General features: G+C 42.3%; 1 protein-coding gene across 1 annotated transcript; it reads left to right on the top strand.

Annotated features, from left to right (window-relative positions):
• Positions 1 to 12,808: 12,808 nt before the first annotated feature.
• On the top strand, positions 12,809 to 15,748 carry LOC139377274 (growth arrest and DNA damage-inducible protein GADD45 alpha-like). The gene is made up of 4 exons (XM_071120279.1): positions 12,809 to 13,176; positions 13,858 to 13,959; positions 14,267 to 14,483; positions 14,865 to 15,748. The coding sequence occupies exons 1-4, from the start codon at positions 13,127 to 13,129 to the stop codon at positions 14,976 to 14,978; spliced, it is 483 nt and encodes a 160-aa protein (XP_070976380.1). The 5' UTR covers positions 12,809 to 13,126; the 3' UTR covers positions 14,979 to 15,748.
• The last annotated feature ends 231 nt before the right edge of the window (positions 15,749 to 15,979 follow it).

Genomic DNA, 15,979 nt, shown 5'->3' with positions numbered 1-15,979 from the left:
TTCCATCCATAGACCCACATGAGCAGAGAGGGCTTCACAGCTTTGATGACATTATCTATTTATTCCATGATGAATGTAGCAATCTCCCCCCTGTTGCCCTGTCTGCCTAATTTGTTATGATGTGACACAGTGGAGGCTTGGTCGACTTGTTGATGGTAGGTCCAGCAGCTAAGTGGGATGAGAACTCCAAAAAGACCACGAGGCTGACAAAATATGTATTTGTTTTGATTTGTTTAGTTCTGGTGTCCGAAAGACACCAGATTTATGGTTTGCAGTAGAATAGTAGGCTACATACTCAACAGGATTTCATTCCAGTTTGAGTCTACAATAGTTTGAGTTGAAGTGGAAATTGCTGAAACAAAGTCATAGATGCACATACTTAAGCAATAATACATGAGAGGCCATGTGTTATGACATTTTTATCATGGCTGTAACATGTTCATTGACCACCACAGCCATGATAAAAATGTTGTAACACATGGACTTAAGTGTATTATTGCTTTTATAGAAAGGGATACTGGCATTAAAAAGCAAGAATCTTTCCCAATTTTTATCAAAACGTGATGCTACATTCACTAACAATGGTTGTCAAGTGCAATTCTAGGCGTTCTCTGGTTGTTAGTTCTATTAGTATTGACTGCCATGTAAAGTGCTGGTTGATAGTTCCACAACTTTTCAGGTTGCTATGGAAGCTCTACCCACCTTGCTAGCTTGCCTATTACACAGCTAACACAATCACTTCAGACTGAAGCTGGAAAGATAGCAAACTAGCTGCATTTCGTTTCGTTTTACCTGTTTTTCTATTGACATTTCTTTGAAAAATGTTAATAAAAATGATGCTTATTCATGATTTCGACTGACTGAGAAAAGCTGCCTGTCTGTCTTGTCCCAACTCCTGACACCTTCATTACTAAGGAACACCGTAGAGATCTAAAGTTTATAAATTGCATGGCTGGGCAGTGGATCTGTTTACATAGTTGTTGTAGTAGTAGTAGTAGTAGTAGTAGTAGTAGTAGTAGTAGTAGTAGTAGCACATTGCTAGGTAACAATGGCATTTTTCATGAACGTACTGGCAATGTGTGTGTTGTGTAGTGCAGTATGGGCAGGACAGACGAACAATGGGAATTCCAAACCACCCGTTGCATAATAGACTATTAGGCTACAACTGAGATAGGTTGGAAACATACTGCATGACAGACCATGTATTGGGAACATATATTATCTAGCATTTGTCAATTTAATGTGGACATAATCATGGCCGCAAACCCAAGAGCTTTGTCTTAGGGTAGACTATCTCGTCCAAATGCCCCATCAGAATCCTCCCTTTCCTCCCATTGGTTAAAGGTCAAGTTAAAGCTGGGAAGGAAGTATATCTGCAGGAGAACCCAGATCCACCTGGGTGCCACAGTAACAACAGGGCAGCGAACCACAACCGAGCATGAATCACTTAGCGGAGCAACAGTGAAATTTGTCACATTTTGCAGCAGATTACCTCCCTGACATGAGTACAGTTATTACTTTACAGGATCAGGGACAGGGGGAGGGAGGGCTGGGGAGGGGACCACTGAGCTGGTCGATTCTCTCTGAGATCTGGCTACTGCAGGCCCCCAGGCCTGGCCTTATAGCAGCTCAACAAAACATCACTATAAAACAAAAAACAAAAAAAAACAAGACATCACCATAGCAACACACACCCGTAGCACACGCTCCAGTAGGTATATTTCACTGGCCATCCCCAAAGCCAACACCTCCTTTGGCTGCCTTTCCTTCCAGTTCTCTGCTGCCAATGACTGGAACGAATTGCAAAAATCACTGAAGCTGGAGACTTATATCTCCCTCACTAACTTTAAGCATTAGCTGTCAGAGCAGCTTACCAATTACTGCACCTGTACACAGGCCATCTGTAAATAGACCACCCAACTACCTCATCCCCATATTGTTATTGATTTTTCTTGCTCTTTTGCACCCCAGTATCTCTACTTGCACATCATCATCTGCACATCTGTCACTCCAGTGTTAATGCTAAATTGTAATTATTTCGGCACTATGGCCTATTTATTGCCTTAACGCCCTAATCTTACAACATTTGAACACACTGTACATATATTTTTCTACTATGTTATTGACTGTACGTTTGTTTATGTGTAACTCTGTGTTGTTGTTTTTGTCGCACTGCTTTGCTTTATCTTGGCCAGGTCGCAGTTGTAAATGAGAACTTGTTCTCAACTGGCCTACCTGGTTAAGTAAAGGTGAAATAAAAATAAATAAATACAAATTACTGCCTCCCCTGGTCTGGTAGGAAAACAGTGTACCAACCATGGGTGTGCGTGTTTTGCATTTGAGTAATTTACGCTATCCAGAGCGACTTACAGTTAGTGCATTCATCTTGATAGCTAGGTGGGACAATCACATATCTCAGTCATAAACCACATTTCCAACCACAGTTTTTATGTGAGGGAAGTCATATCGTATTAAAAAAAATCACAACAGCTGTGATGGAAACAGGAAGTTTCGGTGTAATTTTATAAATGCCAACAGATCATTCGTTCGTTCTATATGGTGGGATCTGTTTGTGTCTGTAAAATGTATTATGTGGGAAATGTCGGTGGAAATGCCATTATGCGCAAATATGGGTACTGTGGGATTATTTAAGATACTCTTTGAGGAGGGTTTCAGATGTTTTCGGGAATATGGACAGGGACTGGATTGCTCAGATCTGTAATGCTCAGGTATTTACTTTACAGGAATAAGAGAGGTAGAGAAGGGAAGCCAGGTAATGTCCTGCTGTGTCTTAAGTATTATGTCAGTTGTTCAGTGCCTAAATTTGACTTGAAGCTGTTTGTAACGCATAACACTTTCCAAAAGTCATTAGTGCAATGGCTGTTTAGGAACAGATCCACTGTGGACCAGGGTCAGTCCTCGTTCTCTCGCTGACAAAGAGAGACTCCTTTAGTAGGAGCCCAGGACAAACTGGCTTCATCTCTCCACCTATCCTCTTGGGTGTTTTTCAACTCGCCTTGCGGTGAGAGAGAGAGCTGGCACTTGTTGGTTGGTAGGCTGCATGGCTGTGAATCAGGGGGGTTAGCGGAGGGAGGGGGGGAGGGGGGGAGGGGGTTAGCGGAGAGAGGGGGGGGGGGGGGTTAGCGGAGAGGGGGGGGGGGTTTAGCGGAGAGAGGGGGGGGGGGGTTAGCGTACAGAGTATCTTTATACAGTAATGTTAATGAAAAGTGCATAGATACATAACCTCTTTTACAAATCTATTGCAATTGTATATTGGACAACTTTGTGATTACTCAACTTGGACAAAGTTTTCTGTTCAATAGTAAACATACTTAATGACATTTAAAGTAAGTTTGATTGTGACTTTCATGGCTAGTTATATGGTTGTGCATTATACAACTGTTGTTTATTTGACTGTAGTTGAAATGAAGTGTTACCCGACTAACACCCATACTAACTGACAGTTTGTATGCATCTTAAATACTCTTTTCTTTTAGTATTTTTCTGCCACTCTTTTAGACTCCTTTGCAATTCTGGCCAGGCTTATGGCTGCATCTTCTCTGATAATTGAAGAATATTTAGTTATTATCTGTTTTCATTTGGAAATCTTACATTTGAAGACATAAAACTCTAAGACTTGGCTATGTTGGCCAACTCTGGGCTGAAGTTATTTTTTAGTTTCTTTGAAAGTCCTACTAATTAAAATTGTCCATCTGTCTCATTCCATTATAATGCAATTGATAAGGGAAGTTATACCTTATCAAAAAAGTGATATACTTTTGGTGAATTTCAGACAATAGAACCTCAATAGTATTCTGTACTGTAGTTAGCTACTTATAAAACTACAAACAGTTTGCTGTGTGTCTGAATATGCCTATTTCCCGTGGTGCCTATTTCCCGTGGTTGACCGTAACACATACAAACTAAATGTATTTTACGGACGGGGGATCTGAAAATGAGCGCTGTTATCCATCTTGGAAAGTCCCTCACATTTCCTCTTCTTCTGATACGGAGCTCAGTACTGACAATTATTTCTCCCCTTCCTTAAACTCTCACAAACACAGTCCCAGATCTTACTCTCCTTCTCTCTTCTCTCTATCCTGACCTCTGTCCCCTCTCTCCTCCTCCACACTCGGCCCTTCTCTCACGTCATTAAATGTCCTGTCTGCCTGTGTATACTATCTGTCCCTTGTGGCGCTCTATGCTAAATTCCATCATTAAAACCCATTACCCAGCTATCAAAACCCCCTTGTAATTCCAGCTAATGATCTAATTTCTCTAAGTGTCACCCGTGTCAGTCAGCAGCAGGGCGCCGGCAAACGTCCAAAGGGGTCTGGTCAGAGTACCCCATACCCCTCCACCCATACCCCTTCCCTCCAACCATACCCCTCCCCTCCACCCATATCCCTCTCCTCCACCCATATCCCTCCCCTCCAACCATACCCCTCCCCTCCACCCATACCCCCCCCCCCCTCCACCCATACCCCTTCCCTCCACCCATATCCCTCTCCTCCACCCATACCCCTCTCCTCCACCCATACCCCTCACCTCCACCCATATCCCTCTCCTCCACCCATACCCCTCTTCTCCACCCATTCCCCTCCCCTCCACCCATACCCCTCCCTCCATCCATCCCTCTCTCCTCCACCCATACCCCTCCCCTCCATCCATACCCCTTCCCTCCATCCCTCTCTCCTCCACCCATACCCCTCTCCTCCACCCATACCCCTCCCCTCCATCCATCCCTCTCTCCTCCATCCATACCCCTCCCCTCCATCCATCCCTCTCTCCTCCATCCATACCCCTCCCCTCCATCCATCCCTCTCTCCTCCACCCATACCCCTCCCCTCCACCCATCCCTATCTCCTCCATCTATACCCCTCCCCTCTATCAATCCCTCTCTCCTCCATCCATACCCCTCCATCCATACCCCTCACATCACATCCATCTATACCTCTCCCCTCCATCCATCCCTCTCTCCTCCAAAAAGAGGTTAGAGAAATCAGTGGCCTACCAAAAATTACACGACAGGGTGGCGAGGGATAGTGTGTGTGTACGTGCGTGCGTATGTGTGTGACTGCTCAAATATTCCACTTTAATAGCTAGGCCAGATCAACTAGGGGCCTGATTTTGGTAAAACGAAAAGGTGGGAAAAAGAGAGAGCCAGGTAAGAGGGAGAAATGCCTGCTGTTTGACAAGAGGCCATTCTAAATCCCATACACATCCATCATAAGTGAAGGTTTATGTACTCTGAAGGGGCGATAATAGCATTTAGCATTTTCACACAGCTTCCTGTCGTCTGGATTTGAGTGGAGAGAAAGAGGGGTGAAGAAAGTGGGGTAGAGGACACGGGTCATTTCTTTTCCCTCCTTCCTCCTCTTCCTCCTCTTCCTCCTCCACATAGGCTCCTTCCTCTCCTCTCCCACTCTTCGGGAAATCATTCCCTGAATTGGAAAAGGGGCCCTGGGGCCACCGGGGCGCCCAGTCACTCGTTTTTTCAAAGTGGATAATTGACTACCTTCGCCTGGTAATTTGTCGCCTGCATATGCCAGCTAATACATCAGTGGGAGAGAAGCCCACACACTCTAACCTCACACACACACACAGAGGGCCCAGGCCGGGCCCCCCCTTACCAAAGAGCCAGGAGCTGGGAATGAGAAGAGGGTTTGAAGTGGTGGAGGAAAAACCTGAGATGATACATGGGCCCATTGTGGCATAATGACTCCCAAATACCTTTAAGCAGAGCATAGTGTAAACCTGTATCTATACTAATCTGGGAGGAAATATGACTGTTTACACATTAAAGGGGACTGCAAAAGAACCAGCTGTAGAATTAATTGAGCAATCAGGACATTGGAAAGAAATGTTGTACATGGCCTCTCTATTGCCGAGACCACATTTATCATTGCTGAGCTGGCGGTCCCATTCTTTTATGTTTACCCCCCTCCTCTCACTTACTGTTTTAATGTACCCCCATCACCAAACAGATTAGGATTATTGCGACAAAACAAAGGTATTTGATGTGTTTTCAATAGCGGTGTCAGTACCTGATGTATTTATCATGTGTTTCCCCGAGACCTCTTCTCTTCAACGTTCACATCATGCTCAACGGAGGGAATGGAGTTACAGTGTTTAAAGTCATTGATTATTGTTAATGCCATACTTGATAAACTTATATTGAGGTAGTTTTTAGACACACACATATATATATATATGTATATATAAAACAATATATAAACTTATATTTTTATTGATCCGTCTTTCGGATGGGACGTTAAACGAGTGTCCTGACTCTCTGAGGTCATTAAAGATCCCATGGCACTTATTGTAAGAGTAGGGGTGTTAACCCTGGTGTCCTGGCTAAATTCCCAATCTGGCCCTCAAACCATAATGGTCACCTAATAATCCCCAGTTTACAATTGGCTCATTCATCCCCCTCCTCTCCCCTGTAACTATTCCCCAGGTCGTTGCTGTAAATGAGAATGTGTTCTCAGTCAACTTACCTGGTAAAATAATGAATAAATAAAATAATGAATAGTTATTATATTTGTTCATCTTTATGTAGGTATATTTATTAATGTGCTCATAAAGTATACATTTAGCATGTCACCTTTCATTTGTATTGTGCAGGCTACTGTAGATTTGAAAAATTTTTGTTTTGTATTTTGTATCTGCCTTTACATTTCTTTCTATGCAATTCCTCAGCTAATAGTTCAAAAAAAGTGTATTTTTATTTATTTATAACATTTTCAGTAGTGTTAGCCTCTACAGATGTAGCATCTTACTTTGATCAACATGAGACAGGCTAACTTAAATGCAATACAGGACTTGTAAAACGTGTCGTGTATTTGAGGTTTAAAAAGGCTTCTGAAGTTTTTAATTTCCACTTTGACATTTCAGACTTGATTTTCCCTTACGAAAAATGTATCAACCCCTACAAAAATGTCCATTAATTATAATCCACATAATAATTCACATTTCCTATTGCTGCAGGATTATTTTCCTGCTGTAGCAAACTGGCTCAAATGACGATCCTACATCTGTACCACTAATATAACGCACGTTAAGGTAGAAGTGGTCGTGGTCGTGCAGTACAATGGCGTGATTTATCATCTGATGGTCCTGTGTGGAAGCATATTATTCTCCCTCTCTCTGGTGTAAAGTGGTGTAGGCTCCAGGCCCCAGTTTTTACCTTGCCCTTGTTCCAGGCTGCGGGCTGGAGCAGAGACTAAAGTAAGAATGGGGCCACTGGCACCTCAAGGGTACTGTAGCTACTACAGCTCCCTGCTTAGAGTGGAGCTTGGAGCTTTTGCCCATTACAAAAACTCCCTGAGGTTCATTAGACTCATAATAGCTTTTAGTTTGATATAGCACGCAAGGGTTCCCTTCAGTAATTACATTCATATGACGTACTCTCATATTTTTATTGTATGCATTTCCCATGTAAAGTAAGGGCTGCTCAATATCTCACAATAGTATACATAATATACTGTATACACATGACTCTAGGGTTTTCATTTTAACAATAGAAAATATCAAATTTCCATTGTGACGGTATTAGAAAATGTTTTTTTTAGTTACAGTACTATTCTCCTACACAGTCTACTGGTAATGATTTCATCATTTCCAAATAATGTATTTGTTTTAATAATAAAAAATGACAATAGTAATGTGTAAATGTGTAACCAAATTACCACGGAAATGAAAGTATAGGTAGGCAAGAAGCGGTAAAGCTGAATATTCTCTGAGAAAAAAGAATGGCTTCAAAAGACCAAGACTACAGGAAAAGAAGGGCCGAGCACGCCCCCATTCTCATCGACGGGGCTGTAGTCTACATCAACAACAAAATAACATGGTCCAAGCACACCAAGACAGTCGTGAAGAGGGCACGACAAAACCTATTCCCAATCAGGAGACTGAAAAGATTTGGCATGGGTCCTCAGTATCCTGACTGGTTGCATTACTGCCTAGTATGGCAACGGCTCGACCTCCGACCGCAAGTCACTACAGGGGGTAATGCATACGTCCCAGTACATTACTGGGGCCAAGCTTCCTGCCATCCAGGACCTCTATACCAGGTGGTGTCAGAGGAAGGCCCTAAAAATGGTCAAATACTCCAGCCAACCTAGTCATACACTGTTCTCTCTGCTACCACATCGCAAGCTGTACCAGAGCCCCCAAGCCTAGGTCCAAGAGACTTTAATAATTCTACCTACAATATACACCTGCATATTACCTCAATTACCTCGACTAACGCACATTGACTCTGTACCGGTATACCCTGTATATAGCCTCGCGATTAATTTTTTACTGCTGCTCTTCAATCATTTGTTACTTTTATTTCTTATTCTTATTATTTTCTTCTTTTTTTACTGCATTGTTGGTTATGGGTTGTAAGTAAGCATTTCGCTGTAAGGTCTACCTACACCTGTTGTATTCGTCACATGTGCCAAATACAATTTGATTTGATCAACGTTGTTTTCAGGGACTGAGTTAATGCTGCTGCTCTCTGGTCAATGAAGCTCTAGCTTCCTCTAGTGTATAAAAAAGGACGCTACAAGACAAGACATTTAAATACTAAATAAAAAACTCAAACTATCAGAGCTGCCAACTCATGCATTGTCGGTGAAACACACGCTTTTCACCCACTTCTCACGCTCTCAAGGAACACGTCTTATACCTCACACATTGAAAAGTACTGCTTTTGGTTTTCTAATTAGTCCATTGTATAGTCAGCGCGTTAACTTTTCAACTGTGCTCCAAATAGTTTTGAAATCGGAGCATCTTCGCCTGATATTGAACATCACGAACCTCCATCATTGTCCTGTCTTGCCACAGCACTGTGAACCATGGCACATTAAAGCATATGATTGGTCTAGTTATGTAAAGGATCAAGGGGATTGGATGCGTGTTTTAAAGAAACGCCCCTCAAGACTAGAGTGGAGATGAATAGAAAACGTTATCTGGAGTTTAGTAATCTGCTGTCTAGACCGGGCACGCGCGTGCGTCCTCGTGCGCCATTGCGCGCATGTTGATTTTGTACATCCACACCAGGCGATCCAAGACAGCAGGTTGAACTATCAAAACGAACTCTGAAAAAACTATATTAATTTGGGGACAGGTAGAAACACATGAAACATTCATGGACACGTTGCTAGCTAATTTGTCCTGAGATACAAACATTGGGATGTTATTTTACCTGAAATGCACAAGGTCCGTTTTTTCTGGATCTTTGTAGAATTTTGACCCATTTTGAGTCACACAAAATCGTGTGTTCTCCACTCTGACATTTAATCCACAGATAAAAGGGAACCATATTTTATTTCTCCTTTAGCAGCCAGAGGCTGCCGCCAGCAGCAGCAGCCTAGTGGTTAGTGTGTTGGGCCGGTAACTGAAAGGTTGCTGGATCATATCCCTGAGCTGACAAAGTAAAAATCTGTAATTCTACCCCTGAACAAGGCAGTTAACCCACTGTTCACCAGTAGGCTGTTGTTGTAAAAAAAAAAGTGATCTTAACTGATTTGCATAGTTTAAAAAAGGTAGAAGTCTTCTGTGGATTTGACATGTTGATTGGCAACCAACTTTAAGGTGCAATTCCACCACCGACTGGACTGTAGTGTGGACCTCAGTTCATCTTTCAATCACCCACGTGGGTATATGCTCCTAAAAACCAATGAGGAGACGGGTGAGGCGGGACTTGCAGTGCATCAAACATCAAAAATAGAATCAAGTTCTATTTTAGCTCCTGGCTACGCAGAGTCTCGTTGACACGCTCTGGCAGTTCAGATGAAATTATTGAATAACATCTATGTGTACATTTATTTTGCACGCAACGCGAGTGGTGTGGTCAGCATGTAAGAAGAGCAGCAACGCGAGTGGTGTGGTCAGCATGCAAGAAGAGCAGCAACGCGAGCGGTGTGGTCAGCATGTAAGAAGAGCAGCAACGCCAGCGGTGTGGTCAGCATGTAAGAAGAGCAGCAACGCCAGCGGTGTGGTCAGCATGTAAGAAGAGCAGCAACGCCAGCGGTGTGGTCAGCATGTAAGAAGAGCAGCAACGCCAGCGGTGTGGTCAGCATGTAAGAAGAACAGCAGTGCGAGCGGTGTGGTCAGCATGTAAGAAGAGCAGCAACGCGAGCGGTGTGGTCAGCATGTAAGAAGAGCAGCAACGCCAGCGGTGTGGTCAGCATGTAAGAAGAGCAGCAACGCCAGCGGTGTGGTCAGCATGTAAGAAGAACAGCAGTGCGAGCGGTGTGGTCAGCATGTAAGAAGAGCAGCAACGCGAGCGGTGTGGTCAGCATGTAAGAAGAGCAGCAACACCAGCGGTGTGGTCAGCATGTAAGAAGAGCAGCAACGCGAGCGATGTGGTCAGCATGTAAGAAGAGCAGCAGCGCCAGCGGTGTGGTCAGCATGTAAGAAGAGCAGCAACGCCAGCGGTGTGGTCAGCATGTAAGAAGAGCAGCAACGCCAGCGGTGTGGTCAGCATGTAAGAAGAGCAGCAGTGCGAGCGGTGTGGTCAGCATGTAAGAAGAGCAGCACCGTAGTGCTGTTTTATGCACAATGTTGTCAACAAAATGAAGTTGCTGTTACTCCTGTCCCCATTGCAGAATGTAGCCTTTTGAAGTCGATTTAATCCACATTTAGCATTTAGACCCCTCGTTTGTTGAGTGTCATTTAGGCTGTGACAACGCAAAGGCAGCAGGCAGAAAGACCTACATTATGTTTTAGCAAGGAAGTTTAGGTAGGGTGATCTGATTTGTAACTATGACAATAATTTTGTCAAACAGATTGTGAACCCAAAAGTGTAAATTTGAATCTAGATGGGGGACAATAAATATATAAATCATTTGGTTAGGGTGTACGAGCAGATTTCTGTCATCTTGTCTACGGGACATTTTATAATCTATTTACTTGACTTAGTCTGATCAGTGGAACAATTCTTATTTGAAACAATGGACTAAAATATAGGGTGATTACGGTGCTCGTCAGCAAGAACACTACTGATATTCCCCACATTTATTGTATTATTCCACTTCATCCATATTTTGCCGGTGTAATCTGCATATTTGAAATCTGATATGCCTACCTGTGTCCGGAAATGCATTATTTGAGGTTATGTATTTTTGTAGCCATTCATGGACAGTTTTGAATAAGTCATACAAATAAGCATTGGATATCAAATGCTCCAGGAATCAAATATAATTGTTGACATTTTAGAATTGTGCACATGCTAGGCAGAGATGGTAGGGGGACTCACAGCTCATAAACACGTCATATTTTGTCTATGATGATGGCAAGGATCTTCAACTAGTAGGCATAAACCACCTGAATATTGATATTCATTCTATTTTTCTTGAAGGTCTGGTGATTATGAGAAATGTATTGTTATAACAACAAGAACATTTTCAAACACCCAGCACCTGGGAAACATAGATCAGGGGCGGTCAACCTTCCTGGAGTACAAGCAGGATTTTCTTTCAGCCCTATTTTAAGAGAGAGTTCACCCAAATTACAAAATGTTTGTGTCATTACCTTGAAAGCAGTCTATGAACAAGCAGACTGCAATCTATGATTTGATTGCCCACTGCCATCAAGCATTAATATAAAAATGTCCTTGTTGTAGTGTTAACCCTCGCCTGCATGTGCTGCGTACAACTTTCCACCTGAGAACAGGGCTTAATCCCTGCTTCCAACCTTCCCACTGTTTCTGTCATTTGCCATATCTCATTTCACTACTGTTAGAATAAAGTGTCAAACCAACCAAAAATCTAATGGTAAATTGTTGAATTTTGAAGTCATGTCAAAATACCTCGAATTGCAATAAATTAGCTTTAAAACATAGCAAATCTCCCTCCAAGCTTTCTTCAAACTTTGGCAGCCCTGTTTTCATTATATTACTTTGTACACCAGTTGATACTAAAGTCCCATAGAAAACCATGAAAGGTTTAACTCTCCTGGCCTCAAGTGCTGTTCAGCCATTGAAGCTTCCTTGGGGGCAATGACATGACATTTGATACCACCTGAACTTATTCACCCAGGTATGCATTGACATCAAATAGGCTGTCAAATTCAGATGACAAAAATACAAAATGTGTAAATATGACTATATAGAAGAAAAGGAGCAGGGTTTGAAACAGATAAAATTGGCATAATAGATTGCATGCATTGTAGGGGTAGCATATAGCTCAGACGATTCTCACCCGTCTCTCGCAAATATTTTGTAGGCTACTCTCTCCTCCAGATGTCGCGGTTTCGCAAGCTCTGCCAAATGTCCAATCAGAAACGGTTTGCGTCTCGTTCCTATATCTTCACACCCGGCTCTTTTTCATGACAGGTGAGTTTGCAGAATTTTCCTAGCAAAATACAGGTCAACATATCCTCGCATGTAGACCATTTCAATTTTCAATAACACAATTGCTAAAATGTTTGTTTCTTCTGGTTGATGAACTTGACTTCTTAACACACGTCCTCCTATGATGTTTAACATACCTCTTGATACTACTCTTTACTTTTCATCGTGTGTCATGTTCTTCACACCCTTTGGATAATACTTACTATACGTGTTTGTGTGTGTGGGCATACCATCTGTAGGTTACTGAAGCAAATGTTCACAGACCAGATATAGCACAAGACATGCTGTCTTGTGTTCTGTTTCCAAATGCACAAATAAACACGGACAGTTAGGAATGCAATAAAGCATTTGCATCAAGCTAACTTTGTCAAGACCTCTTTCGTTTATCTTGAATAACTAAATAACCCTTCACATTTTGACTGGCTTCATAACATGCTTACACCACCTCAAATACAGGTCATGCAACTGCTGAGGCAGACCACGCCTCTCTAAAATCGTGTTCCAATCAGAATATCTCATTACTGTTGCTACCAGTGGTTGCTACTCATTTTACAGCCATTCCCTATTTAGAACGGTCTTGGTAAATTAGCATGTGACCAATGATCTTAAGTATGCAAATGTTCGACATGACCCCAAATCGCCAATAATATCTGCGTGTACAGCAGATGAGTTGCTTCATTTTCAACAGCGAACGATAAACGGAGTATAGTGACAAAAAATCGCTAGCACAAAAAGTGATATATCAGCAAGCAATATCTTTGTTTCTATTTGGATTTTATGTGCAAGATGACATTTGAGGAACTAAGTGGGGAATATTCTACAGAAAGGTAAACTATACTTTTAAGCGCTTTTGCATTTGCCAATGTTGTCAGTACAATTTGTGAGTGACTGTTCTGTCACTTAACTTGGCCATCAAGCCATGCATGCATTCAATTTACGAAAAAGAATGCGCAAAACTTCAATGTAATTTTATTCAGATATTGAACTACAGTTAACTTGACCTAAACTTTGATATGGTTTACTTTGTTAACTAGCTAGGTAACAGTAGCTTGGCTTGGTTGAGGTTTATGCAATATTTGAATATGTAGCTAGCTAACGCCAGTTTTTCTGTTCAGCTCACTTACAGTTTAGCCTACTGTAAATGCCGGTGTCAGGTCACTTTAGGGTAGCACACTTTTGACATGAACTAAAATCTTCAGTGTATTCGACTATCAATGTACTCATCATACAATAATATTAAGTCAATTATGGAGTGACATGCACCGAAAATCAAACGCGATTTCAGAGTTTCAACTTGCAAATCAGTCATTTTTACTCGCAACTAGCACAAGGTAAAGCTAATGCTAGTATACCAAAGCCGGCGCCTGCTTTTGGCTGTAATTTACCAGGCTGATAGATTAGCCCTGGCATGGCCTCCTTTTCAAGAAGTTGAGCTTTGGCCATGAATATGTGAAAGTTGATGTGAATTTGATGTTAGTTCTAATAATTCGTTCCTTTCGCTGTTGTAGGATGGATACAGTGACAAAAGCCTTGGAAGAGGTTCTCTCATCAGCATTACCCCAAGGATGCATAACAGTAGGGGTCTATGAAGCAGCTAAATCATTGAATGTGTAAGTAGGCTTCGCTTCATTAAAATCAATTAAAGTTGCAATGATGTAGTTTTTGTCTATGCATGCCTGTTTTAGAATGTCTGCAATTTGGGGGCAGGTAGTCTAGTGGTTAGAGCATTGGGCCAGTAACCAAAAGGTTGCTGGATTGAATCCCTGAGCTGACATGGTAAAAATCTGCCATTCTGCCCGAGAGGCCATCATTGTAAATAAGAATGTGTTCTTAACTGACTTGCTTAGTTAAAAAAAATGTTTTAAATTCATGCTCTATTACTGCTACTAACCATTTGTCTGTTCTTTTCTTCAACAGAGATCCAGATAATGTGGTTCTGTGCATCCTGGCTACAGATGACGAGGATGTAAAGGACGTGGCCCTTCAGATCCACTTCACCCTGATCCAAGCATTCTGCTGTGAGAATGACATCAACATCCTGCGAGTGAACAACACCAGGCGTCTGGCAGAGATCCTTGGAGGGGGAGGGAAACAAGGGGGAGAGCCCATGGACCTGCACTGTGTCCTGGTCACTGTAAGTATCCATTTCCACTAATATACACTAAAATATGTTAAATGTAGACTTCAAAGTGACTTTCAAACAGACCAGGGTGCTAAAAATGTCTCCAACGTTTATTTTATTTTACTGATGCACTTGAGACACTCATGCTCTGAACTTGTCAGAACACACCCAGTAATTACTCACTCCTTGAGTCCTGTAGCGCACCACTCAGTCTTGATATCTAGACTTGCCGCTTGTGGGATTTTCATTTAGGCAAATAACTGAATTGCTCATAGTCTTGAAACCCCCGGGTTTCTATCTATTCCATTGTCATGTTAGGCCATGTCATAAAACAGGCATTTGGATCCTTGTGCCACTATTGACTCATTCTCTCTTTTTCTCTTGTCTTTGCAGAGCCCACACTCCTCGTCCTGGAAAGACCCAGCCCTGAGCAAAGTGAACCGCTTCTGCAGGGAGAGCCGCTGCATGGACCAGTGGGTGCCCATCATCAACCTCCCAGAGCGCTGAAGGGTCCCCCCCACCCCCCAACAGCAAGGCCTGCAAAGTACTCTCTCTGAACAGGAGTAATGTAATCCCTGATGGACACACTACCCTGGGGAAATTCCTGATGGAGGAAAAACAAGATAAACGACCACAAAATAAGGCATTTCGAGAAGAAAAAAAGATCAGACCCTGCCATCTAGATGGGATACAAAAGAGGATGGTTTCCACTGGGCTGGTGGAGTTAAACTCTCGGCTATGGCAGTCGAGGCGAGATGAGGCACATTTTATGTTCGGTCACGAGACCGAAACCGATGTCTTTGCTTTTTAACAGAAGATGGACACACTGTACAGAAGGATAAAAGCATGTATGGCAGAGCACTTCACCTTGTGGGGACTTTAAAGAGGGATAGCAACAAAAATAGGCACTGTTGTTAAGAGGACCATGGCCTTGGTGTCTCTCTGCAGAAACAGAGCACTTGTAGAAACACTGGACTTTTGCAATTTCATTTTTTATTCACACTGTTGATGTTGTCGTTACTTTTGTTTTGTAATTATTTAAAAAGGGAAGGGCTAAATATCTAATGAATATTCAAGATACTATGCATTCAGTCAGTGTTTCCAATGCCAAATGTTTTTTACTCAAGTGAAAAGTTCTTTTTTTTTACAGTTAAGTTATTTCTTATGATATTTAAATGTATTTATATTAGCCATTTTTTACCATTATCTATATGAAATTCTCTGCAAAAGCACAAATGTATTATTGTGGTCAATAAAACATATTTTTTGAGCCAGAACTCGATGGTCCTTCTCATTCATTTTTTTTCAAAATTTCTGGAAATGTAACAAAGCTAGTTGAACTTTGACCCACAACATTTGTATAGGGAATCACATGCAGATCGTGGAGGTCACACTGGGCTCTATGCACTCAGTGACATCCTCTTGCCAGGTGACAATAGCCCCACCCCCACCACGCTTTGTCAGCATGATCCTGCTCATTCATCCGTATGCCTTCCCCCTTTTCATCG

The sequence above is a fragment of the Oncorhynchus clarkii genome, chromosome 20 (assembly GCF_045791955.1).
Source record: "Oncorhynchus clarkii lewisi isolate Uvic-CL-2024 chromosome 20, UVic_Ocla_1.0, whole genome shotgun sequence".
Lineage (NCBI taxonomy): Eukaryota > Metazoa > Chordata > Actinopteri > Salmoniformes > Salmonidae > Oncorhynchus > Oncorhynchus clarkii.
This window is presented reverse-complemented; position numbering and strand designations above follow the sequence as displayed.

Excerpts from the sequence above, each read along its gene's own strand:
- LOC139377274 (XM_071120279.1), top strand. The coding sequence starts at position 13,127 with ATGTGCAAGATGACATTTGAGGAACTAAGTGGGGAATATTCTACAGAA. Across the intron at positions 13,177-13,857 it reads GGGGAATATTCTACAGAAAG|GATGGATACAGTGACAAAAG; the intron begins GTAAACTATACT and ends TCGCTGTTGTAG. Across the intron at positions 13,960-14,266 it reads GCAGCTAAATCATTGAATGT|AGATCCAGATAATGTGGTTC; the intron begins GTAAGTAGGCTT and ends TTTCTTCAACAG.